A 24,350-nucleotide genomic window follows, 5' to 3' on the forward strand; every position below is an offset into this window, starting at 1 on the left:
CCGGACCAAAAGCGGAAAAGGCGTGGCCACGTGATGTTTTGCTAACTGTTAGCCACAGCAAGCTAACTTTGTGTTGTAGTTGGTATCTTATTTTGATCCTGCTCAACTTGCCAGATTGCTCTCGGGTCTTCGTGGGATTTGACCTAAATGCGAGTTTTAGTAACCATTAAACCAACGGAGCCATGAACGGGAGCACGAATCCGCTGCTGGACAAAGAGGAGCATGTTTTGAAGCTCGGAGAAAGCTTTGAGAAGAGGCCAAAGTCTTCCTTTCACACCATCAGATGTAAGTGTGACAGACTGCGCGATGTGTTAAATAAAACTTTGGCACCATACAAAGCGCACTGTTAGATTACTGTTGTGTCAGACTCTCTTTCTCACATGGACGGAGAGGCTGTGTTTTACACAGTCTGTGTATGGGTAATTATATGGAGAAAACAATATAAGTAAGTATTTGTTGCAAATGGTGTGGCAGCATTATACACTGAATTTTATCGTTTTACTCCCCATTCTCAGGTTTTAAATCTGGGTTCGTCGGCTCATAATTTTTCAATATTTGTTTAAGAGACTTAATAAAATGTCCATGTATTTGGAATTACCTACATACAATGTCTCCTAAAGCACCTGGTTAAATTATCTGTTGCATCTCCTTTTCAGATGACTTCAAACCAGCATCGATTGACACAAGCTGTGAGGGAGAGCTTCAAGTTGGGAAAGGAGATGAAGTTACCATAACACTACCTCATATTCCAGTAAGACTGCATGATGTGCACTTCTTTCTGTAAATTAAGCAAATAATAAAACAATTTCCATTCTTCTAGCATCAAATTCATCGCCCTTAAATACTGACTGAATTGGTACTTCCAGGAAGTGTGGCACTTGCATGTTAGATGAATATCTGTTCACATTCTGTACTGTGCAAAAGTTTATAAATGCCTTTTCATTTTCTTTTGCTTCCAAGCTATGAGACTTTCTTGTAGTTTTTTTTTTAAGTTGGTTTGAGCAATACTTTTCCAGGCTTCGTCAAGGTCTTTTTGATTGTTCTTTTGCTTGTTTTTTGTTTTTTTCAAACACTGGCTGCATTTTTTGCTCCTTTCAGTCCAGTCCTTGTATCTGACCATTTCCAGAGGCAATTTGTTTCTAGCATTGCTAGTATTTTATGCCAGTCAATTTATAACAGATTGCCTGGCATAAAATACCATAACATTTGCACCAACCAGGTGATTCCCAAATGGCTATTAGGTGTATACTTGGCATATCTCAGCATGGTTTGCAGGGAGTCCTTAGACAAATTGGTTGAAAAGTGAACATTTAGAAGATAAAAGAATAAGTGGTAGGCCTAATAAAACCCCAAAAAACTACAATCTCCATCAGATGAACAAAATCTGAAAGTCGTGTCCTTAAGAACAAGTTGTGGAATGACCTGGACCTCAACGTTATTGAAGCAGTGTGAGATTATTTTGACAGAACAAAACAAAAGGCAGCCAACATCCAAAAACAGCTTTGAAAGTCCTTCAGGAAGCATGGAGAACTATTCCTGGAGGCCACTTGAAGAAATTACAAGAAAGCTTACTTAAGAGAGTTCCGGCTGTGTTGAGGAATAACAGTGGTCATACCAAATACTGATTTTTTTTTCAAGCTTGTTTGATTGTACAAAGTCTGTTTTTACCTTAGATACTACATTTGTATTTATGTTTGCACATTTAGAAATCCAGTATCGAGGGTAAAAACAGACTTTGTACAATCAAAGCAATTCAAACTGAAGTCAGCGAGTCAGTCACACCAGGAATAAGCACTGTATAATGATACCTTCTTCCACTGTTTTAATGTAATAGGGTCTGGCAAAATTAGCCAAGACTGTCCATATTTAGTTCTTACATTTTCTTTTTTTTTCTTTCAGGGCTCTACCCCTCCCATGACAGTATTCAAAGGAAACAAGCGGCCATACCAGAAGGACTGTGTGCTCATCATTAACCACGACACTGGGGAGTTTGTACTGGAGAAACTGAGCAGCAGCATCCAGGTCAAGAAAACTAGGTGAGATATCAGTGATTACAAAATTAAGGTTATTGAAGTGGGAAGTTCAGGCTGGCTTCTATGTTACTCTTAAATAAATCCAGGTGAAATCACATCTGTTGTGTGTGTGTTTTACAGGGCAGAAGGCAGCAGTAAGATCCAGGCCCGGATTGAGCAGCAGTCGCTTCGGTCCAGCCAGCCCACCTCTCAGTTTAGGGCCCCCACTAAACCCGGGGCTGGGATCAAAACCTCTCCTTCCCCATCTAAGGACAACCCCTCCCCAGAGCCTCAGCTCGATGACATCAAGAGAGGTAAGGGAAGGTGATACACGGCCATAGCTCATAATAGAAGAGATGGTTTTCCTGACATAACTATAGTTTATGATTAACATCACAAATAACATATTCTATATTAAACATATGCTACGTGACACACTTAAGTATCACATAGTTCTAAATAAATGTAAGGACATTACAGTTTGTTATAAACAATCTTTCAGTAAATGCTGAATGTCTTTGTGTTAACTGTAGCGATTCTCTGCTGTTCTTAACAGAGCTGCGAGCAGAGGTGGAGGTGATAGAGCAGATGAGCAGCAGCGGCAGCAGCAGCTCCTCCGACTCGGGCAGCGCCTCAGGGAGCGGCGATGACAGCAGCAGCAGCGACGGAGAGCTCGAGACCCCCCGACCCCTCAGCCAGACGTCACCCAGCCGCCACCCCATGGCCAACGGAGGACCTGACCGGCAGCAGGGGAACAACCAGCTCATGAACACACTCCGTGAGTACCTTTGGGTTATACTTAGACTTGGTCAGGTCAAGAGATGGAATTTATACATGCGTGCATTCGTTTTCTGTGCTGCTGCTAATCTTGCTCATTCACTGCCAGTGACTCTGTGCTACCACACTGCATTTTTGGTATTATGGTCATTTATCTTCTGCTCACCACAGGAAATGACCTTCAGCTCAGCGAGTCAGGCAGTGACAGCGATGACGACTGAGCTCTGCTGGTCAGTCTCTCTGTCCACACTCCTCCTCCTTTCTGCCTGGTTGACTTGTTTCTTTGCTGTGATAGCTGACCCCAGCTGTGTAGGTTGGTTTGACTACATATATTTTTTTTAATTTGCTTTAGTATATCCTGAAAGCTGGCCAGCCTGGAACTTAAGAGTGTATTTTTTATTAGATGTATATCTTGTTTTGTATAGCAAAACTGGAGACAAAGAGAAAAATTCTTCAGAGGTTTGGAAGATTATATATTAGAGTGCACATACATATTTTCTGTACTTAGAGCAGCTAGTTTTATTTACTTGTATCATTAATATTTTTTTTTTCAGTTTTGTGTATGGTTTGGCAAGCAAGATTTTCTGTAGCTGTGCGATCATCGCTGTAACATTTGTTTTTTGTTTTCATTTTGCTAAGAATACAAAAATAGCAGAATTGCACAGATGATCTGCAAATAGCAACAAAGCAAAGAAAACAAATGCCGCAGGTATTTTGTCATCCACTAAGTTTTTGAGGTCATTGTGGAACATGATGCAGAATCGGTATCAGTTGCTGATGCTAACTTTAGTTTGCTGTTTGCTGGTCATTTTTTTTTTAAGTAGCAACACTACACTCACTAGATGTCACCTTTTAGCAGGTTGAGATTGTGGTTTGCTTATCTACGCTCATGGAAAATTAACAGGGCAACATGCTGCATGTTGTTTTAAAGCTCCAATTAGTTTGTTTTATGTCCACAAGGGGGCAGAAAAGAGTCAACAACGAGCAGAAACTCAGATTGCTGGTATGAATAACATGTAAGTAAGCTATAGAATGTAAGTCTAGTGTTGTAGCTCTCTTTTGAATTCAACTGCCACCCCCCCAAAAATGTCTAACTAATTAGCTGCTCAACTTTCCTCACCAGCTGCGTTTTACTTCCACTGTCTACTCTGTGGTGCCAGACACACAAGCTTTTATTTTTCTAAGCTTATTTATATGAAACAGTAGTTACAAACGCACGTGTTTGCTTTTTTTCCTGATGGTCAGAGGAAAATGCAGACTTTAATCCTCCAGTCGGTCTGTGAGGCCATAACTGACAAGTTAATCATATTTGAAAGGAGACAGGTGCATCGGGGTTGGCTTCTACAAAATTTCTGTCAAGATTAAAATACTTAAATAAAATCAAAGAACCAAATTAAAGGGGGAAACTAATTTGCCCCAGAAGCATGCAATGTGTTAATCATCACTTTCAAGTTTGTTGTATCAGCTATGTATCATTTGCAAACAGAGAACATTATTTTTTGCTCCAGTATTTTCATATAAAACCTATACCATTGTACCATTCCACGCCTTAAAGCATGCTAGCTTGGAAAAAATAAGTGAATGTGTCTTTTTCTGAAAATGCCAAAGAGTTGAAATGCCCCTCGTCATGTGCAAGATGTACAGGAATGTTCACAGTGTAACGCCTTTTCCATGCATTTACTGCAGCTCTGAAATGTTTCCAGGCATCGCCTGCAGTGGTTGTATGTGACAATGAAAATCTCTCAGTCGGTCAAACCACAAGTTAAACAGACTTTAACTGGTCAGATCCCTGTTGCACTGTGGTTGTGTGTGCATAGAGCTGGTAATATTAATTTTCTATCATGCTTCCTGCACCCTCTGAACAGGTGCCACCCATTGTATAAACTAAACATAGTGTTTCCAGTAGTTAGAACACAAACAGATCTCTTACTGTGTCCTAAATGTGTGAAAATCACTTAACGACACCAGTGTGTAATTGTACTTTTCATTTTTTTCTGTAGTTTATGTGTAATTGTGATTTGTATCAGTGATTTTCTTCCAATTTCTGCTAGAGACAGTGAAGATCCTGTTTGTGATTATGAATGCAGTATAACAAGCCACAGTGTAGAGAAAACCGAGGAGTTTTATTACAGAATGATTAGACTTAAAGGTCACAGTATTTGTTGTTAAAGAAATTTTGACGAATGCAAAATTTTAGGATGAAACGCCAGATGATTGTCATTTTTGAAACTGGTAACAAGTTTTGGGTCATATTTAAAGGAAATTTCCATCAAAATAATTAAATAGTTACTCTACTCTAAGATTAACATTAGATGTACTTTATTATAATTAGTGTTAAATTTGAGATTGTAAGGGTCTATTTTAATCAATACAGCTGTCTGCAGAGACCCGCTTTATGTGACCCAAAGCGTCTTTTTAGGTCTATTTTCTTCTGTTTAATGCTTGCAACTAGGGCTGCCACGATTAGTCGACTAGTCACGATTACGTCGACTATCAAAATCGTCGACGACTGATTTAATAGTCGACGCGTCATTTGAAGCTTTGTAAGATCCCAAAAGCAGGAATAAGTAGCAGGATTTAAGAGTGTAATAACGGACTGAAACATAAGATGGCAGCACTGCATGTACAAGGATGCCAGCTGCCGTTAAACCCCGAAGAAGAAGAAACTGTGTCCCAGAATTCATAGCGCGGCCCAGCGCAGTTGTCAACAATGGCGGCAGCTAATTAGTTTTAATATTACTCTTATTATTCTTTCTGGGTCACAAAATAAACGTTTAACATATTTTCAGGCGAGAATGTAGCTGTGTAAACCTCAAATATCTGCTCAGTTTACCACATATTTTCAAAAGCGCTCCGACGTTTTCGGAGGCGTCTGTTACCCACTAGCTCGATAGCTAGCCGGGGGCCATGAGAGCACCGGACTCCCGGCAGATCGTTTTCAAACCCACCGCCCTACTCAGGTTAAACATATACAAGTCACTTAGATAACTTAAAAATGTTATTGTTTGGCTTTTTTCAGTATTTTATTTGTTCCTGAGTAAATCGGCTGAGTTTATTAAACTCCACCGAAACAATCTGCACATTTAATTAGAATTCAATTAACTATCATCTTGTCTTTATTTTTAGTTAGCACAGACCTTAAACACTTAAAGCTGTAAGCTAATGATAGTTATATAAGAGCAGATGCTGCTGGTGCAATAAGCTGTACTTTTACGTTCAATGGATGATGATCTGATTAGTCGACTAATCGCAAAAATAATCGGTGACTAGTCGACTATCAAAATAATCGTTTGTGGCAGCCCTACTTGCAACCACAGTAATGTGTGTGGCCCATATACCATACTGTGGTTCAGGACCGAGGCTTTGACATGCTACTTTTTCAAAACCTTTTTGTGTGACTGCATTCATTTGCAGAGGAAGAAACAAGTGTATTCAAATAATCCAGCTGCCCCTTACGTACGCATCACTCTGTACAGACGGCTTAAAACTGAACTTTCATTTACTTAAAAACCACATTTAATATAAGGAACAATTACAGGGATTTTCTGAATCCCATGTACACGCATACAGATGCTGTTAAGCCTCTTCTCAGGACTGTGTGGGAGTGGATGGACCATGCTCCATCGACTCCAGCCACCACACTCACATTTTGCACCTTTTAATGTTGAACAAACTTTGAAACAGCTGACCTCATGTAATTCCCAGCATAGCACTATCCCATATACAACCTCAGCAGTACAAGGCTTGCAAACTGAAAACATCAACAAGGAGTAGAAAACGCGTGTAACTGGCATCCCAGTACGTGCATCATTTATTCAAAAAGATGTGTCAGCTACCAAAAGAGAGTAAATTTGCTCTAGTTTTCTGCTATCCTGTACTCCTGAAATGAGAGATTTTACGAGTGGATGTGCAGCATCAACATTTTGATGTTTGACATTGACTCATAGCTACGTTCATTTTATGGGCAGTGTTCTAAACTGAAGCTAGTCTTTTCTTTTTAACTCACATAACAAAGCAGACATGATTGTGAGTTATAAGACTGTCATACTGTGCAGTACTAGAAAGAGTTACAGTAGCAGGTGAAATGTAAGTATTTCTTCTTGAACAGGGGGGAAAATTCACTATCTTCCATGTGTCAGTGTTTTGTTTCTCCACCTGGGCCAGACTGCAGTCATTTTTTTTTCTGCTTTTGAACATTGCTTGAAGTGAAAGAGGGTGGCGAATTGTCAAAGCGAGTGAAACCACTGAAACAGGTGGACACACGTCTAATCCCCTAAAACCTGTACAACCCTGGAGACTCAGTTTGCTGTTGAATGAACTCTAATGTATTTGGTGCTTTTAGTCCTTATGTTTTATTTTAGAGATGTGTTCATGTGAAATATGTTTGTATAAATTTGAAGTGTATTAAAGCTGTGCAAATGTATTTAAAATAGTTTTACATCTTTTTTTCTTTCAAGATTTGTGTCTTTTATCTTTAGTGGAGATAAATCTAAGGAGCCACAGATAAACATGAAATCAGCTTTACTTCATTTTTTTTTTTAAACACTGGCTTCTTTTGGGAATTGAACTAGCAGCCGTAATCTCGATTTTTCTCCAGCACTACATAGAGGAAGGACGACAGTCAAAAATGAACTTCGAGAAAAGATTATATTGCTGGTCTTAAATAATTATCGTCAAGTGAAACATATGCTTTCACGAACACCTTCAGTTTACTAACCACTACAACCTGTACACTGAGCATAATACAATACAGTACTTAATCCCTGCGATGGTGCAACAGCTGAGTCACATTTGGGCATTTCTCTTCAAACAGTAACAAAAAATACACAACAAATATATAAATAGCTTTTGTTTCCCTTTAAATCATTTATAACACAATTATATTCATGATTCTGGCTCTTGCTACAACATTTCATTTGACTGATATATAAATTAACATCAACAACAAATAATAGCAATAATATTAATAATTAGAACAATAATTATATAAAAGCTTGTCTGTCTTTCATATAAATCTGGCTAGCTTACAGTATGAAATGATGGAATAGAGATGATAAGTTCAGTTTTGATATGATGAATCCGAGTTTCTCTTTGACTTTGAATCTCACTATTCCAAATGCAGATGCTCTGTTGGTCACTTTAATGTGTTTGCGAGAGAAACTCAGTCGCCATGTTGGCTCTAAGAGGAGTCCGCTGGCCCCAGACTGTTCCCTGAGGGTCCATGGCAACATGCCGTAGTTCCTGTAATTCGTGAGTTGTAAAATCTCCAAATGCCACTTAAGTTGTCGCTTGAGATTTTAGTTTTTATTCTCCAAAACTGTAATTGGTGGCGACTGGTGTAGTAACAGTGTGACAAAGAGGCGAGAGGAAGTCAGAAATCGAACGCTCCGTGATCAGATGATCATCTGAGTTTCCCTTCAGTCCGTCACCATTGTTTGGATCGCTGGCATCTAAGTCACGACAGCGTACTTCCTTGTGAAGTTATGGACCCTGAGTACCTTGTTGCATCTTATCTGTCAACTTGAGACCCTTTAGTGTCTTCCCAAACTCTGCTTTGCTAGTTTGGACCCTTAGTTTTAGTTCAGATGACCCTCCCTTCAGTCCCCTTCCCCCAGCTCATAGGGGTCACCGTCCAGGGCATGCTGTGGGTTTGATGCACCGTCCCTGGAACATCACCAGGTTGGCGGGGCAGTGGCAGCCGGCCACGCACGGCTTACGACACGGTCCGATCTCATTCCAGTTGTCACAGGTTTTGGTGCAGCCTGGACCACAGGTGTCGTACACTGCATCGTGTTTACACTGGGTGGCTGATGAGAGGAAGAAAAGGTAGAAAGAGGGGAAAAAGTTAGGACTTGATTATGTCAATGTGAGCAGATTCTCAGCAGCTTCTCATTGGAATTAGCTGTTTCTCATGCACTCATACCAAACCCAATGCATACTGTTCATTTTATCAAGGTTGAATGATAATATCATGCAAAAGAGGGAATTTAAGCATACATAAGGTAAATCCTTTTCTACTTCTCTAAAAGGGAGTACTATGAACTGGAATGGCAGCTGCAGTAAGTGTCAGGTTTGCTCAGAAGTGAGCAGAATTTTCTTTAAACAAAAAACAAAAAGCCAAATCTGGTGTCATTAAGACTGGCTCTAATAGTCAAGAGCACCTCTCAGAATGCTCTGCGATTTATGAGTGTTGTCACTCACCCATACAAGCAGCTTCGGGTTTCCAAAGTACGGGCACACCTTCCCTCTCACAGGCTCTGCTGTAGGCGATGAAGGTCTCGCAGTAACAGTTTTTATGGACTGGACACTCACACATGTCCGTCACACACGACCTAAAGAGGGCAGAATTTGGTTTTGTTTAAGATTAAGTTCCCGTAATGAAAAAAGATTTTACCGAAAGCCTCATACAAGTATGGTTATGGTAGGACAGAGAAATGGATACGTGTGACAAGCTACAGTGTTTGGCACTTTAACAATTAAGTTGTCACTTGAGATTTCTCCTCACCTGTAAAAAGACCCGAAGTCCACCACACTGTGGCACTTACTAAAAAGCCACGATTTTATCTTCTGGCACTCCCGGTGAGCCCTGAACTTGACTTTAACGCTGCCGGGGCACAGGAATGAAGTCGGCCTGCGAGGCGGGTGATGTTTGGTGCAAACCTCATTTCCCTCGACCCTCCATGACTCTGCGAACTCGTCCACGTCAAACTTGAACTGCCCGTCACCGCCTATGGTATCGTCACGCTTGTGGCCATTGTAGTTGCCGCAAAGGCCGCAGAGGCGCCCACGCAGATGAGGAGCAGCTACAACCTCCACAAAACTGTCACCATCCCATGTGATCTCCAGACCTGCAGAAAAAGGTGGAGGTTAGAAACAAAATCTTTATTATTTGTAACCATCTCTTGTAAAAGAATGATTTCAAATTATCAACTAATTTTTCAGATATGTGGTTTTCATCTGCAAAGTTTGTGCTGTTATTCTTAAAGCTGCTTTAATTTTGGACAAAAAATTCATAATAACCTTTCTGCATATTTTATTTGGGTGGCATGAGAGGGCAGAAGACTCCTGCGCTTCTGCTGATGCTTAACAGAAGGCCACACACAGGTACAGTCAGACCAAATCAGGTGAAAGGTCCACACAGAATGTTAAATAGACGATCATACATGGAAAACCAGGCTCCACTCACTGAGCCATGCCATATTTTATCAAGAACTCTCCAATGATTAATTCACCTTCAGCTGAGACCACAAATAGAGGTCAATATTTGCTGATTTAAAAACTTGGATCAGAAAGACGTATACTGACCTGCAATGGTGGTGAGTTTGAGCAGGTATCCATCCAGGTCTACATGCACCCCAGGACCATGGTAGGGCAGGGCGATGCGAGTACCATTCTTCCGTACCGTTAAGTGCTGGTGCAGGCTGAGGATCAAACTACCCAGCTTCACCTCGACAGACTGAGTCCAGGAGAAGGAGCGAGTCCTCCGGGCGTGATTCTTCACCAACACCTGAAATCAAAGTAATGAGATTAAAAGCCAATAAAACAGGACAACTCAGGATCTATTGAGGTCTCAGAGGTCCTGATGTCTTTATAAAATTTCAGCTGCTTTTGGTTTCTAATGTGTGAAAAAAGTCAGCAGAGAGGTCAGCAGAGATGAGCAGTTTCCCAATTTTTTCATCCCATTCTGAGTACACATTTTATCAAATCCTAGTGTATTCTAAATTCCATCAATAACATACTATAATACAGCTTAACCCGGCCTAACTTTCAGGTATTTCACTCCTTTTGAAAATTATATTTGACCAGTGATGGTGAAAGAAAACCATCAAGTTCCATCATTGTACTGTAACATTTTGACTGTATTTATTTTTTTTGTTGTAAGTTGGTAAGATAAATGAATAATTGAATAATAGGACATCCAGCATGCACATCAATATAACAAATATAAAATAAAGATTAATACGCTCTGTAATAAGGCCTGCGGCCTGAAAAGTACAGCATGCTTATGATATAAGATGGGGAAATATGGTTTGTTTTCCTCCAGCATTACCATGAAATTGCACACTACTTAAAATTACCAACCCAATATCTAAATTTACTTACAATATAATTATTTATTTGTTTCCTGTATATACACTCAAATTCCATTTAATTACAGAGGAAGTATGCCCTCAGTTGTGGGCTATATTATGAAGTGATACCCTTCCATTTTACCGTGAAGCTCGAGTCTGGGCTGTTGAGGTTGATGTTATTCCCAGGCCCTCCAGAGGGAATGCTACCACAATCACGAGTCAGAACATACTGACAAGTTCCCTGAAAGTTAAAGGTCCTGCCGTCAAAGGTGTTGTAGTGAGGGTCGCCAAAGACTGTACACACGCCTGGCTCTGAAGTAGGACAAAGAAAAAGAAAGCTCTTGATATGTTTAACCAAAAATATAGAAAGAAGTCAAAGAAAGCAAATGCCTTTTTTAACCTCAGTGACCTAAAACATGAACTTTGGAACAGCAGTAGGTCCCTGGACAGCAAGAGGCAACCCAAAGTTAAGCACTTTATAAAAAAGGATACATGTTGAAATCTGACAGCTAACAGCGGAAAAATTATTTACGATAAATGCTGAAATATGTGGCACTAATGTGACTCACTGTGGTAATACATCTGCCTGACCAGCTAAATCTAAACTCTATATTATACACAAGTGGGGTTTATGGAGTATTTGTAGTCCTGAAATAGAACATTTTGGGGGATTTTTTTGCTGCAGTTTGAAGCCAAAAGCTAAAGTAAAACGACCCAAAGGGTAAACCACAGTCTGGACTGAAGTTCACGGAGAATACTCAAGTGAACTGCAGAGGCCAGGATGAGATTTTATTTTTTATTGCTCATAAAAAGAACAATTCATAGGTTCTGAAGTATAATTAGCTTTCTAAACATTCAGTATCAATAACTCTGATTCTTGTGCAGCCACAAACAAAATATATATATATATAAATATATTTGAGATATTTTAAGACTTTGATGGGCTCAAATTAAAGGGCTTCCCTAGATATATAGATTAGAAGACACTGCAGTGAGAATCCCACAAATCACTGTGTGGAGGGTGGAGAAGGACTTACTCACTTTCAGTGCAAACTGGGCAGCAGCCAGTTCTGTTCAGGATTTTATTCTGCAAGAGAACAGACACAGAAACACTGGATTAGATAACTGACAGAGGAATTAAGGGAAGATGACAAGAAGCCTGAATGTGGCAAGGAAACTTGTTTTGACAGAATGTGGAGCAGTGTCACGAGCAAAGCATAGACACATGGAATAAAAACCTAAAAGAAAATTACAATAAGAAAAAACTGTTATGCTTCTGACTAGCTTTGCAATTTACAAATTTCAACCGAACTGTACACGAATCAGAATGTCCAGGAAAAAAGTTTCTCTTTTGATAAATATTTCTAAAAACCATTAACTTTTTTGCCCTTGTTAAACTTTCTTCTACTGATCACAGATCACTAAGTCAGATTATTCCTAGTTTTCTGTATTTGGGAGAAAAAGAAGATCAGAGTTTTGTAAATGCAAGAAAACTAACAAAGTAGGCCTAAAGTAAAAATAAATAAAAACAGTAAAATAAAACAGAATCTGAATCAGAATACTTTATTAATCCCGAAGGAAATTGTAGGTTACAGCAGGCAGGATGCTAATGGCGCACGCGCAAAGGAACCTTCTGACCAAACTTTACATAAACATCACATTGGGAAGAAAAATAGTAGTTGGAGTTGATTCCTGATGGACCCCTGTTATTGAACGTAGGTCTGCCACATAAAATACAGTATTATAATGTATGACTTAGAATATGATGACTATTACTAATAATCTCTCATAATATTTTAACTTGTTCTTTTTCCTCTAATTTAAAGTCTTGTTTCCACACAGTTGAGAACCAAGTACTGGTGGTCAAACGATATATATTTCCCATTTTTGTTGGTAGAGATTATCAACAGTTCTAATTTTGTGCTGTCATTCAAGCAGAGGTAACAGAAGTTACATGAAAGATGGCGATACAGGAAAAGTTCACGTTTTGACAAGTTCACAGCAACACCAGGAAGGTTTCAGAGACACACATACTCCAACTTCAACTGCTGAACTTTGTCTGTGTAACAGGACCCTCTGTGTGTGTGTGTGTGTGTGTGTGTGTGTGTCCGCTGTATGTTTCAACTTCCATCAAAAGTGCAGATCAGAGGGCTCTTTCACACACCTAGTTTTTTTGCCTCAGGGAAGCCCTTTTTTTCGCACGCACGCACGCACGCACGCACACACACACACACACACACATGTAATTCTATCTTTGTGAGGACCTTCGCTGATACAATGCCTTCCTTGCCCCTTAAAACTACCTTAACCAGCCTAACTAAATGTTTTAACCCCAGCCCCTACCCCTGTTAACCACCCTTTGAGTCTAGACTAACCAAATACCCTCCCTTTTGAAAAATGACTCCTCTCCCAAGGTCTAAAACTGGAACCAGTCCTCACAAATAGACATATAAACGTATACGCAGTCTTTTCCCCCTGTCTTCCAGACATACACAAACACACACACACACACACACACACACACATACACACACACACACACACACACCACTCATCTGTCATCTCATAAAGAAGTTCTCTGTACCCTCAATGCAGACTCCAGAGTCCTAACCTCGGCACAAAGGGCACTCTCTCTCTTTGAAGAGGGCTGCCTTTTGACAGACTGATGACACAAACAAGGACACGCACACACACACTCATTCAGGCACACACAGTGTCAGAGATTGGTTTTCAGGGGCCTAAATATAGGGAACCTCTTCTTTGCTGTCACTCAAATGCCACACAGACAAAAGGCTGTTCGGAGACACACTGTCTCCAAATGGGACCCACACGCTCTGCCGACCTGCTGCTGACCGCAGGATGATGGCATGGGAAAGAGTATGCGTGAGGTATGTGTGTGTGTTTTGAAGGTAATGTGGACTGTAATGACCTCTGTGAGAGTGATAAGCCACACTAGATTACATTTACTAATATCTTTTCATATCAAGAATAGTGCAAATGTCAGATTTTTCATTGTTATTAAACTGTGGGACAGATTGTTTAAAACACCTGCCTACAAATCAAACCTGACTTTGTATTTTCATAAGAGAAACATTTTCATAAGAGAAACATTGCAACAATTTTATTGCAATCAGAATTTAATAAATTCACAAATTATGCTTAATATCAACATATTTTTACAAGAAATTATGTTTACTTTATGTAAAGAGCAGAAAAGTCAACCCAGGGGGTTAGCGGTAACCTCTCCACTGGTCCTGAAGTGTCCGATTTCACTCACTGATATCAACCTCACAATGCAGCACACACGTGTTATCCGATATCGTGCTATATATTCCCCACTGAAAATCTGTTTACATCCTTTTGCATTCCTTTACATACAACTACATGCATCTGGGTAACTTTTTCCTGTGTCACTTCTTTCATGTTGTTTTTTCTTATACAGCTCTCAAAAAGTGATGTCACATACTGTCTCAATGTTGTGTCAATGCTCTAAAAAGTGCATTAATATGTTAAGAATAGAGACTTTAACTGTATATAAAAGACAGCCACTGTGAAATCACTTACTAGTTAGGAAAGTGCCGGATTTAACCCATTAAAACCGACTGGAGCATCTGTGCTCCCATAGGTTTTAGGTTAAACTTTTACGTCAAACTACCATAACTCTTACACCATTTGTGCAACCACAAAATTTCAGTGGTTTCTGAAAGCAGAAACTGTTATTTTCAGTGATATAAAGGTCATTACAGTAATCCCAAGCAAGGCCCACATTCAGTACTTAGCAAATAACACAGAAAACAGGAAAAAGAAAAAAAAAACCCAAAAAAGAACCCCAAAAGATCAAAAGAAAACAGATAAAAAGTTCTGTTTTCTGTTGAGCTCTTTCTCCCCTCACTCTCTCTTCTCTCAACCAACCTTCGTCTTTGCGGGGCAGTACTTGAGAAAATCGCCGAGTCTGTGCTTTCAGGAAGTTTTGGAATTCTTTCAATTGAGCATGAGGTTAAGGAGTTACGGGAGTTACAGATGTTTTTTAAAAAAAAAAAAACGCTGTAAAACACCTGTCTGACGCCAGCGATGGAAACAGAAATACAATACACATTCATATGGCAGCAACTTGCCAATCTCCCTCTGTGGTTTCCTTTTTTTCTCCTTTTTTGATGAGTATGTCATCAAAACATCTACATTATTTTGCAATCAGTAAGACTAGAAACTTGTGACTGAGACCATAGAGGAATCACAAAAGTGTTTACTAGGATCACAGATCAAGGAAGCAGGAGGGTCATTTTCTTACAAACATTTCAACAATCTGGCTTTTTTTTTTTAGCAACCAGAAAAGTCGCCCCCTGCAGGCCACTAAAAAGAATGGCTGCTGCATTCACTGCACTTTTTCAACATTGAAGCTACAGTCCTTAAAAAACTATTTGCCCTCTTCCACATTTAAAGTGACTTATAAAACTGCTTTTTCTCTGGAGACAAAACTGAATGTGGACCACCAACGGCACTGTGCCTGTTCTGACCGCAAACAACAGGTGAGGGCTCGTTGTAACCACTGGAAGCGTGTGAACTTAGACCAACATTGACACCGGCTTTGACTGCGTGACAGCCACCGGCATGCCAGGAATCCACTCCATCACGAAACGCACGACAGATAACCTCAAAGCGACCTCTGCAACAGGTGAACGCACCATAGACCATTCTCTTGCCAGCAGTTCCCCGAGTTCCCAGCTAATGCCACATTTCAGCTGTGTTACAGTGCACTAATTGAGACCTCTTTATGCAACAGGCTGTGTTACTCTTTGATATACCCTTATAGTTATTTTGCTTATTTCTTGCATATGTCATGTAAAAAAGAGGATACATTTTTACATGACATGTTCAATGTTTTGATTCAAGCTGATACTCTACACCTGCATTTTGAGGTGAACCTGTTGAAATTGAGAGTCGGTTATGGCAGCACTGCCGATAAATCTTGACAGTATTGTCATTTTGAGGCGTTACGCATGTGAAATGAGAATCACGAAGTTAGTCATGGGCTGTAAAGTATGAGTGTGAGACAGGTCAGATGGAGAAAAGGAAAGCAGATAAAGTGGAGTGACAAAGACAGGGTTGTTGTAGGTTAAACCACCAGGGGTATGAGGTATTTTTGTTTGTGCCACCAAATCTCCACCCACCCCATCACCTTTGGATGACTGACTGCTCCCAGCCTTCACTAGAGATTGCAGTGTTTTTTGCAAACATTATAGTCCAAGAAATTAAAAAGACAAATACACAGTCGAAAAGCAGCTAGGGTAACATAACAGCACATAACACACCGCTATAAATAAATGTAATCCATTGATCAACTGGTGTCACTCACCGAGGGGCAGCTGGTGATTGGTACACACTGTTTGGGCTGACACTCAATGCTGCCTTTAACGCAAGTACAGAGAGTACAGTTAACTGATGACCACATGTCTCCTTCCTGCAAAGGAAAAAAGACACAATAGGGTTAGAACAACATCCATCAAGACGTAAAGGCACTTATCATTCCAACAATACCCAAGAATACAGCTACGTATTATCTATACGTTCATCCTTTGCTGTTGTAGTCTTTCTGATCACTCAGAGTGCTTTAAGCCACTACTTTACCAATTCTTGCACATGGAACTTTAGTCACATTTTAGCTACCATGCATTCACACCTACAGCCTCTATAGAATCACCAATGTATCTAACGTGCATGTCTTCAGAGCTGTGAGAAGTCTGAGTATGCAGAGGAGGGTCACACAGGAAACATGCTCCACACAGAAAGGTCTCAGCCACCAAAAAGATTTTAACAAGGAGGCAACAGAGCTAACCGTTACCATCATCCCACTCCATAATCCACCCATCCATCCATCCATCCATCCATCCATCCATCCATCCATCCATTCATCCATCCTGCTCTTACCCTGTAGATCTTGTTCCGGACTCTGCAGTACTTCACCTCCTCCACCTTTACATAGGACAGACACTCCTCACAGCAGTGGCTGCCTTGGCAAGTTCCCTGCCGCGAGCAGCGTTTCTTGCACACTACAGTGGAATTCTAGAAAGATTATTTGAATTAGGATTTTTTAAATTTACTAACTGACCATTGCTTTGTTTAATGAAGCCTTTGCTATTCAGGCTGATACCTGGCAGGTGCAGGTGGTACAGTTGTCGTGTATAAAGGAGGTGCCATTGTCATAGACCTGACTGTAGAACAGACAGCTTCCCAAAGAGAGATCGAACACCTTCCTCTGACCTGGAGGAAAGACAGAGTCATGTAGAGAAAAATGGGGATTAAAAACGGAATTGATTTGGTTGTATCTAAATAAAATTCTGACTGCTTCAGACATCCATGAGTGCAAAACAAAAAAATTCCCCTGCAAGATATGACTAAAGTTATGAAATTAAAATTAATGGAGGCTGAGAATAAAAAAGATATTTAGGGTTATTAGGAGCAGCATTAACCCCTTCTCTAAGGAGATTACATGTTTCATTGCCTATCTATGCTTCTGGCCACAGCTGTGTAATGTCTGCCACCTCATTTTAACAGGAGTTATGTTTTGTGGTGTTGCCCATCATTATGATCCCCATCATTGAATTTCCCAGTCTTTACCGACACATCTGGGACAACACTGTCCAGGCGGGGTGTGGGTGAGCTGAGAGGGGCAAGAAAGGATGGGACACACCTCCCTCGTGCAGAGAGTTCGGCCTCCCTGAAACAAAAACAGAATAACAGCAGCAGAATTAACCTTTGAATGAAACTTTCCTAGGAAGGTGATTTGTTTAATTTTGTTGTCAATCTTTCAGTGTTTCATGCATCAGCAGAAAAGGGGGTGTGTGGTTGAATGTGTGACTTCATATTACCTTTGCAAACTACGGTACTCACATCTGACTTGTGAAATACGCTTAGATATTTGGTACAAAGCCTTCATCAGTGTAAAGTCTGGATATTTTGGTTCAGTTTTATTAGCACAAGAGCCGAGTTAGTACACAGCTAATGTTTGAACGTAGTTACCCGCAGAATCAATAACTGGTTTTCTGTCCCTGAATTCTTTTCACAGAGGCCAATAACAATTAGACAACAACAACAACAAATAGATAACTGTCTTTAGCCCCCATAAAATAAGACTTCATACACCGCCATATTTCTCTACTTGATGGCTACAAAAGTACATTTTAAAACCCAGAAAATCCATCCATCTTCTTCCTGCTGTGACAAAACAAATTTCCCACATGTGGGGACTAATAAAGGTTATCTTATCTTATCTTATCTTATCTTATCTTATTTGTCCAGTTCAGTGTCACAGGTGGTCTGGAGGCTAACCCAGAGTGTGACAGGATATCACAGGACAAAGTAAATTCAGTGTAGTTATATTTATGTTGACAATTGGTTATTCATATTATTTTTTTAATTAAGACAAAACAGAAAATTTAACAGAACGATTAGTAACAGCATGCTGATTTCTATTTGGGAAACACCTCTGTATGTGTGTACATGTGTTAAAAGCTTACAGGTTCTCAAACTAGGTGTCAGCACATTAATGCTTTAATGTGTTTATGGACAAACCTGTAGGGTTTGTTTATCTAAGGTGTGTGTGTGTGTGTGTGTGTGTGTGTGTGTGTGTGTGTGTGTGTGTGTGTGTGTGTGTGTGTGTGTGTGTGTGTGTGTGTGTGTGTAAGAGAGAGAGAGAGAGAGAGAGAGAGAGAGTGAGAGAGAGCAAAGAAGTTATGGGGGAAAAACCAAGGAAAGGGATGTTGTTCCAACCAAAAATTTGTGACTCCCAGGAGAGTCCAACACTAACCAACTGGTGGGACAGAGCCCCTGCTTTGCTCAGAGGGGGGTGTAAGTAGAGGGTATGTGTACTCACAGTGCAGGTACACTTGATGCAAGGTTTCCCTTCTGGACTGAACTCCTGATTCTCTTTATATAGACGACCCTCAAAGATACAACCTGCAGGGAAATACGTTATACCAAACAAATTATTTTTTAATCCACTCATGTTCACACAAATCTTTTGCCTCTTCACCTGAAGCTTTTATTACTGCACTTTTAAAGTGATTTAAATATAGACAACAGCCACAGACACAGACCCTTCTACCAGCAGAAGAAATACACATTAAGTCAGAATTCAAAAAACTGCAGTGCAAGTATGTTGACTGTTTGCGCACATTGGCAAGTCCAAAAATGTTACTCCCAATTTCAACATAAGTGGAATTTGTCATATCTCATAAATAAATAAAAACTCTATTATGAAATAAGATAAAAGATCCTGTTTCATCAACTCTAATCTTTTTCTCTCCCATTCTTCAGGTCAAATAAAATGTAGTTCAAAATCACAACAAACTGCATGAGGTTCCTCTTCTTTTTTGACCAGAGAGCTAAGAGAAATTCATAACTATTGTTTAAATTTTCCTCATCAACTACAGGAAGCTTTGGGCTTAATGCTAGTTAATACATTTCCAGAAAGAGAAAGAAAAAGAGACAAAGAGATATGACATAAATGTAGCGCCCCTGGCTTCGACCTTCTGAAATTGCTGAGCACATCCTGAATTTGTTTTACTTTATCTTAACTATTAAGCTTGTTATCAGTTCCTGTTTAATATCTATAAAAATTTCATTTCTGGGTTTCCTTTCAGCCAAACGGCCGCCTCTCCCTGAGCCGGGTTCTGCCGGAGGTTTCTTCCTGTTAAACAGGAGTTTTTCCTTTCCACTGTCACCAAAGTGCTTGTTCATAGGGGATCATATGATTGTTGGGTTTATCTCTGTATGTATTATTGTGGGGTCTACCTTACAATATAAAGTGCTTTGAGGTGACTGTTGTTTTGATTTGGTGCTGTATAAATTAAATTGAATTTAACTGAATTAAATTAAACCTTAACTCCACTAATGTGGATATAAAGAAAATGAATAAACAGAATCTATGCATGTACAGTAGAAATAAAACTGAACCCCCAAATGTTTCCAGGCTACACTTGTGTTAAAATTCATACTCACCGGGGCAGGTGGGGCAGCACTTCTTTGGGTGGTTTTTGGGGTTTTTGCAGTGGATGACACACTGAACTTCTGCTTCAGTGATGACACCTTCCTGTCACAACCAAGTGGAAAATATTTTCTTCAGTTTGTGCATCTTTATAAGTAACATGTTAATGTATCTTTAATGCTGCTACTTTAAAGCTTATTGTTCCACCATATTGCCTTCCTTTTCTTGCTATACATATATCTTTCCTCTGCTTCTGCTTCCTCTATTTGATTCTGTTCCTCCTCACTATGTTTTTCCTACTTACCTGAATTCCTTCTGTCCAGTGCTGCCTGTTCCTTTTTTTATCCATACCTCTTTTGAGCAGTTTTCCAGACCTGTTCGTGCTTACTCCACATTTCTTCTTAATCTTTCTGGCTTATTTCCTTTCTTCCATCCCTCAGTTCTCATACTTGTTTTGTTTTCTTCCATGGCTACTCACTTTCTTTCCTTCAGTGTCTTTGTTTACTTCCCTGCCTTTTCCTTTTCCCAACCCTTTTCCTTTTTTTCCCATCCTTCACTCTTCTAGCATTATGCCTTCTTGCTAACAACATGTCTGTGTGTTTTTCACATCTGATTTGGGATCAGTGCTTTCAACTCGAAGCCCGAGCTTTGCTTCCATTACCTCTCATCTGCTAACAGTGCAGCTTGGTCAGTCAGCGCATATACACACCTGACAACGTCTTGTTATGCAGGGTTTCGTGGAGGTGGTCCAGGATACTGAACTGTTATAGGAGCATCCATCTAACGTACAACCTGGGAGAGAAAAATATAACCTTAACTTGGAAGACAAGGGAGAAGCTGGGGAACAGGAACAATGTCAAGAGCTCAGTTGCTCTAATTGTGTTTCAAGTAGTTTCTAAATTTCAAGGATGTGTAATTTCTAAAATACCTACAACTTCAGACGCATTTCACTTGTAGCTTGTGGCCGAGAAGACGGCTTGGAGAAGCCAAAGTCATTTTATGGCAAATGACCAAACTTTTTTCCAATTTGTTATTTTGACAAAGGGAATTTAAGACTGCCATCCTTCAGATAGTAAAGATAACTTTTTTAATCTCCCAGAATGTTGGTCCCAGTGTAGAAATGCAAACTATCCATGCAAATGATCTACTGGAGGAACATTCACTTTCCTGCCAATGTTTCTGTGAATTCATTTTTTGGGAAACAGAAAGCATACATTTTCAATTTCTGCAAATGCTTTAATTTTTCTGCCATGCAAAGAAAATTTTCTTAATCTGAAAACTTAGATTTTAGTGTGGAAAATGAGAAAGCAGTAATCATAATTATGACTACAGCCCTGCAAAATGTTCATATGTTTATAGCGGTGTCATTTCTAATGTAGAAAAATAAATTGTGTTCTAATCTTGGCCAAAGCTCACGGAAGTGACTAAAAACATCTGGTAGACATGTTTCAATTAGCTTTATATATTGTTTCTTTTCCCTCTCTTTGTTGTTGGTAGCCAAAGTTTCATCTAAGTTTTCATTGTAAGATGCATTAAAATATCAAGGAGGTCAAATATTACAGCTGTGTGAGGTCAAAGTCAAGTCTTCATTTTTGTGACTTAAATCTAATTTAAAGTCTCGAGTCTAAAAATAACCACATCTGATTATATGATGTGAATATTTAAACTCTCTTTCAGTTTAATGTTAAATCCAGTGTGTACACACTGATCTCTTCCTCATATACTTGGATGAGTCGCCCTCTGAGCTGTCAGCAGCTGTCTATTCAACTCTAAATGAATAGCCTATTCATTTCATCCCATTTGCAGAAAGTGGGTTCAGATCAATATAGAACTTTCCATACAATGAAACCTGATCACACCCATTGATCTACTTTCCTCAGTGTAAACTAAACCCTGTGATACTGTAATACTGCAGCAGGAAGATGTACAGTATATATTTTATTAGTACGAGTACAAGAACCCACAGAGACCAATACCCTGGCAAAACACTCAAACTGTTAATATACTGCATAAATATGACGGCTGTCAGAAAGAAGCACTTTTGCATTTGTATACCAATATGTAGAAGAACACTCATGTGAAAAACACAGTCCATGCTGTGACTCAGAAGCTTTGGTCCCTGTGGCTGAAAAAACAAACCTAAAACATTGCCCCTTGACCACTGTGCTCGACAGTTGGTATGAGGTTTTTGTGCTGATATTCTCTTTTCTGGTGTTAGCCAACTGTTGCCCTGTGGATTATGGCTCTCCACTTTGGTCTCATCTGTCCAAAGAACAGTGTTGCAGAAGTCTTGAATTGTACGATAAGATGGTGGGAAGGATTTACTGAACCATCCAATCCTGGGAAGGCTGTGGCATTGTGTTAACACACACCTGAATGCTCTGAACCAGTAAAGTGATGATGATCAGTCGATCAACTGCATTTGATTATCACTGACTGGCTGCTAGCAGTAAGGGTATCCCCGCTGAAGAGAATGTTTAAAGTCCTGTGGAAACTTTCGATTTTACATGACTGTTTTAGTCAAAACCTGGTGACAGTTGTGTTTGTTTGGTGAGGCTGCCGAGGAAGTTCTGACAGCTATACTCCTAAAAATACGTATTTTTCAATCTCAAGTGCACTTGCTATTACACTGCTGCATATATAAACGCCTTAATTAAAGCCGCTTTATAAAGCTGTTCCCAATAAACTGATGCAGTCAAGCTGTGATTCTCTTTAACTGTCGGCATGATTTCATAAAAGTGAGAAAATGGTGATATGACATCTAGGAATTAGTGTGTTTTAAAAAGCAAAGACACAAAGCAGTCCTAAATTTGGTCACAGTGGCTACAACTTAACCACACAACTAAAACTAACACCGACTGCTGTGGTGACGTGGGGCTTTCCATGTCCGAGTCGAGCATGTTCTGTCTCTCTTAACGAAGTGCCGTGTCGTAAAATGGCGAACCGCAAACAAAAGGGCCCCCTCCCTGCCGAGAGCTGGGAGGTAGGTGTGACAGTTTATGTATTTCCGCAGAGCCACATGAGCTTCATAAGCACAGAAAAAGTAAGGGAAGCCATCGTAGTGCAGACTTTGTTTAAGGGTCCCCTTTTGGGTTTTTATAGAGGTTAAGTGTCTAAGCCAGTACAGTGGGAACTAAAGATTCGGTTCCTTTTATACTTGCTGGATGTTGAAGCTCTACAGCTATGCAAAAATCAGCTACAGTGGCTTACTTTGTCCAATACAGATCTTTTAATTCTAAAGAGGGCAAAAAATACAACAAGTCAGAGCTCACAATTGTAAATGATATATTTATGTAGCTACAGTGTGCAGTTGGAATTTAGGTTTGATGATTGCTTCAGCATTATGTCTCTGTTTTAGCCTGAATGCATGTATCTGTTTGTCTTAAATGTAGTACATAAATGTGCACGGAAAGGGTTTTTGTTAAAATGCCCAGTTTAATTAGGCTGATGTGAAGTGACTAAAACCTTACACAGAGGATGAAGAAGGAAGGTATATAGAGGAGTTCCTGCCTCATAAAAACAACTGTATTTTTGTGGGCTGTAAACCCAGCAGTGAACCCCTTCAGCAGCAGCACAGTCTCCTTGTAGTGCAACTGTGTATATGTGGCTTTTATGTGAGGTAAATAATGAAGCTTTACTCTCACATGCTCTCCTAATATAGGCCTCGCTGTTAGGATACGGTGAGATAAAGTAGTCCCCGAAGGGTCTGTGTGTGCGTGAGATTAGCATCTCTATATTTCCAGTGTCTCCCATTAGTACAGAGGACCTGCAGGCATACATAGCTTTACAATGAATATAAAAAAGCAAAGGCGCACAGGTATTCTCTTATTGTCGCCTGACCTCTGTCCACTTGCTTGTCTTACCTTTACACCTTTCACAGCAAGCTCCAGTCTGTTTCACCACCAGAGCACAGTCCTCTGAGACAAGTGGACATTTCTCCTGTTTACAGTCTGCTTTACCGTCCTGCAAAAGAGACAGAGAGAAGAAAACAACACCCAGGGTTATATTTTTCCAACATTTTTCTCCTTTTACTTTCATCCCAATTTTTACTTTCTCACAGATTTCTCTGGCTGTTATTTCTCTCTGTGGAAATTAAAATGGGATATAATACCATCATAAAGTCAAGGATTCAAATGTTAAATTTGCTGAAGAAGATTAAGGAGAAATATAAATAATGTACTTGCCAAAATCCAAGGCGTGATTATTACTGGCAAACTGTTTTTTTTCTCCCACAAGTACCAAAATATCTCGGCTTTACAATTCCTCACGGTGAACACGTGCATTGTTTAAGGTATCAAAATTGAATGAATATAGAGTCAGCAGTGTGTCTGTTATACCCTAAGCCCGTTGACTAACTCTGAAATCATAAAGTGAAAGTGTCTAAATTTGTGACCTCAACATGTGTCTTGAATTATTTTATCCTTTTTAAATCAACCGCCCCTAAAGAGACTAAAACCAGGAATTATTTATCCTGTTAACACTTCTGATTTTTCGCTGCCATCCATC

At 39.8% G+C, this 24,350-nt stretch overlaps 2 protein-coding genes across 3 annotated transcripts in view; one reads left to right on the forward strand and one right to left on the reverse strand.

Moving 5' to 3' along the window:
- Positions 1–7: 7 nt before the first annotated feature.
- On the forward strand, positions 8–7,233 carry eaf1 (ELL associated factor 1). The gene is made up of 6 exons (XM_004560128.6): positions 8–285; positions 657–751; positions 1,900–2,036; positions 2,154–2,326; positions 2,569–2,790; positions 2,961–7,233. Exons 1-6 carry the CDS (start codon positions 183–185, stop codon positions 3,008–3,010), a joined length of 780 nt encoding a protein of 259 aa, XP_004560185.2. The 5' UTR covers positions 8–182; the 3' UTR covers positions 3,011–7,233.
- A 60-nt stretch (positions 7,234–7,293) lies between these two features.
- bmper (BMP binding endothelial regulator) overlaps positions 7,294–24,350 on the reverse strand; it is a 33,221-nt gene continuing 16,164 nt past the window's right edge. For both annotated transcript variants that reach the window (XM_004560130.3, XM_076890182.1), the window contains 14 exons: positions 23,708–23,807; positions 20,554–20,636; positions 19,859–19,949; positions 18,732–18,814; positions 17,477–17,576; positions 17,010–17,119; positions 16,787–16,921; positions 16,215–16,319; positions 11,903–11,948; positions 11,004–11,173; positions 10,095–10,296; positions 9,295–9,637; positions 8,991–9,121; positions 7,294–8,596 (listed from right to left, as the gene is read on the reverse strand). In XM_004560130.3, the coding sequence (XP_004560187.2) occupies positions 8,415–8,596; positions 8,991–9,121; positions 9,295–9,637; positions 10,095–10,296; positions 11,004–11,173; positions 11,903–11,948; positions 16,215–16,319; positions 16,787–16,921; positions 17,010–17,119; positions 17,477–17,576; positions 18,732–18,814; positions 19,859–19,949; positions 20,554–20,636; positions 23,708–23,807 (1,881 nt within the window). In that variant the 3' untranslated portion in view covers positions 7,294–8,414. The remainder of the gene's footprint in view (positions 8,597–8,990; positions 9,122–9,294; positions 9,638–10,094; positions 10,297–11,003; positions 11,174–11,902; positions 11,949–16,214; positions 16,320–16,786; positions 16,922–17,009; positions 17,120–17,476; positions 17,577–18,731; positions 18,815–19,858; positions 19,950–20,553; positions 20,637–23,707; positions 23,808–24,350) is intronic.

The sequence above is a fragment of the Maylandia zebra genome, linkage group LG11, assembly GCF_041146795.1.
Source record: "Maylandia zebra isolate NMK-2024a linkage group LG11, Mzebra_GT3a, whole genome shotgun sequence".
NCBI classification, from domain to species: Eukaryota; Metazoa; Chordata; class Actinopteri; order Cichliformes; family Cichlidae; genus Maylandia; species Maylandia zebra.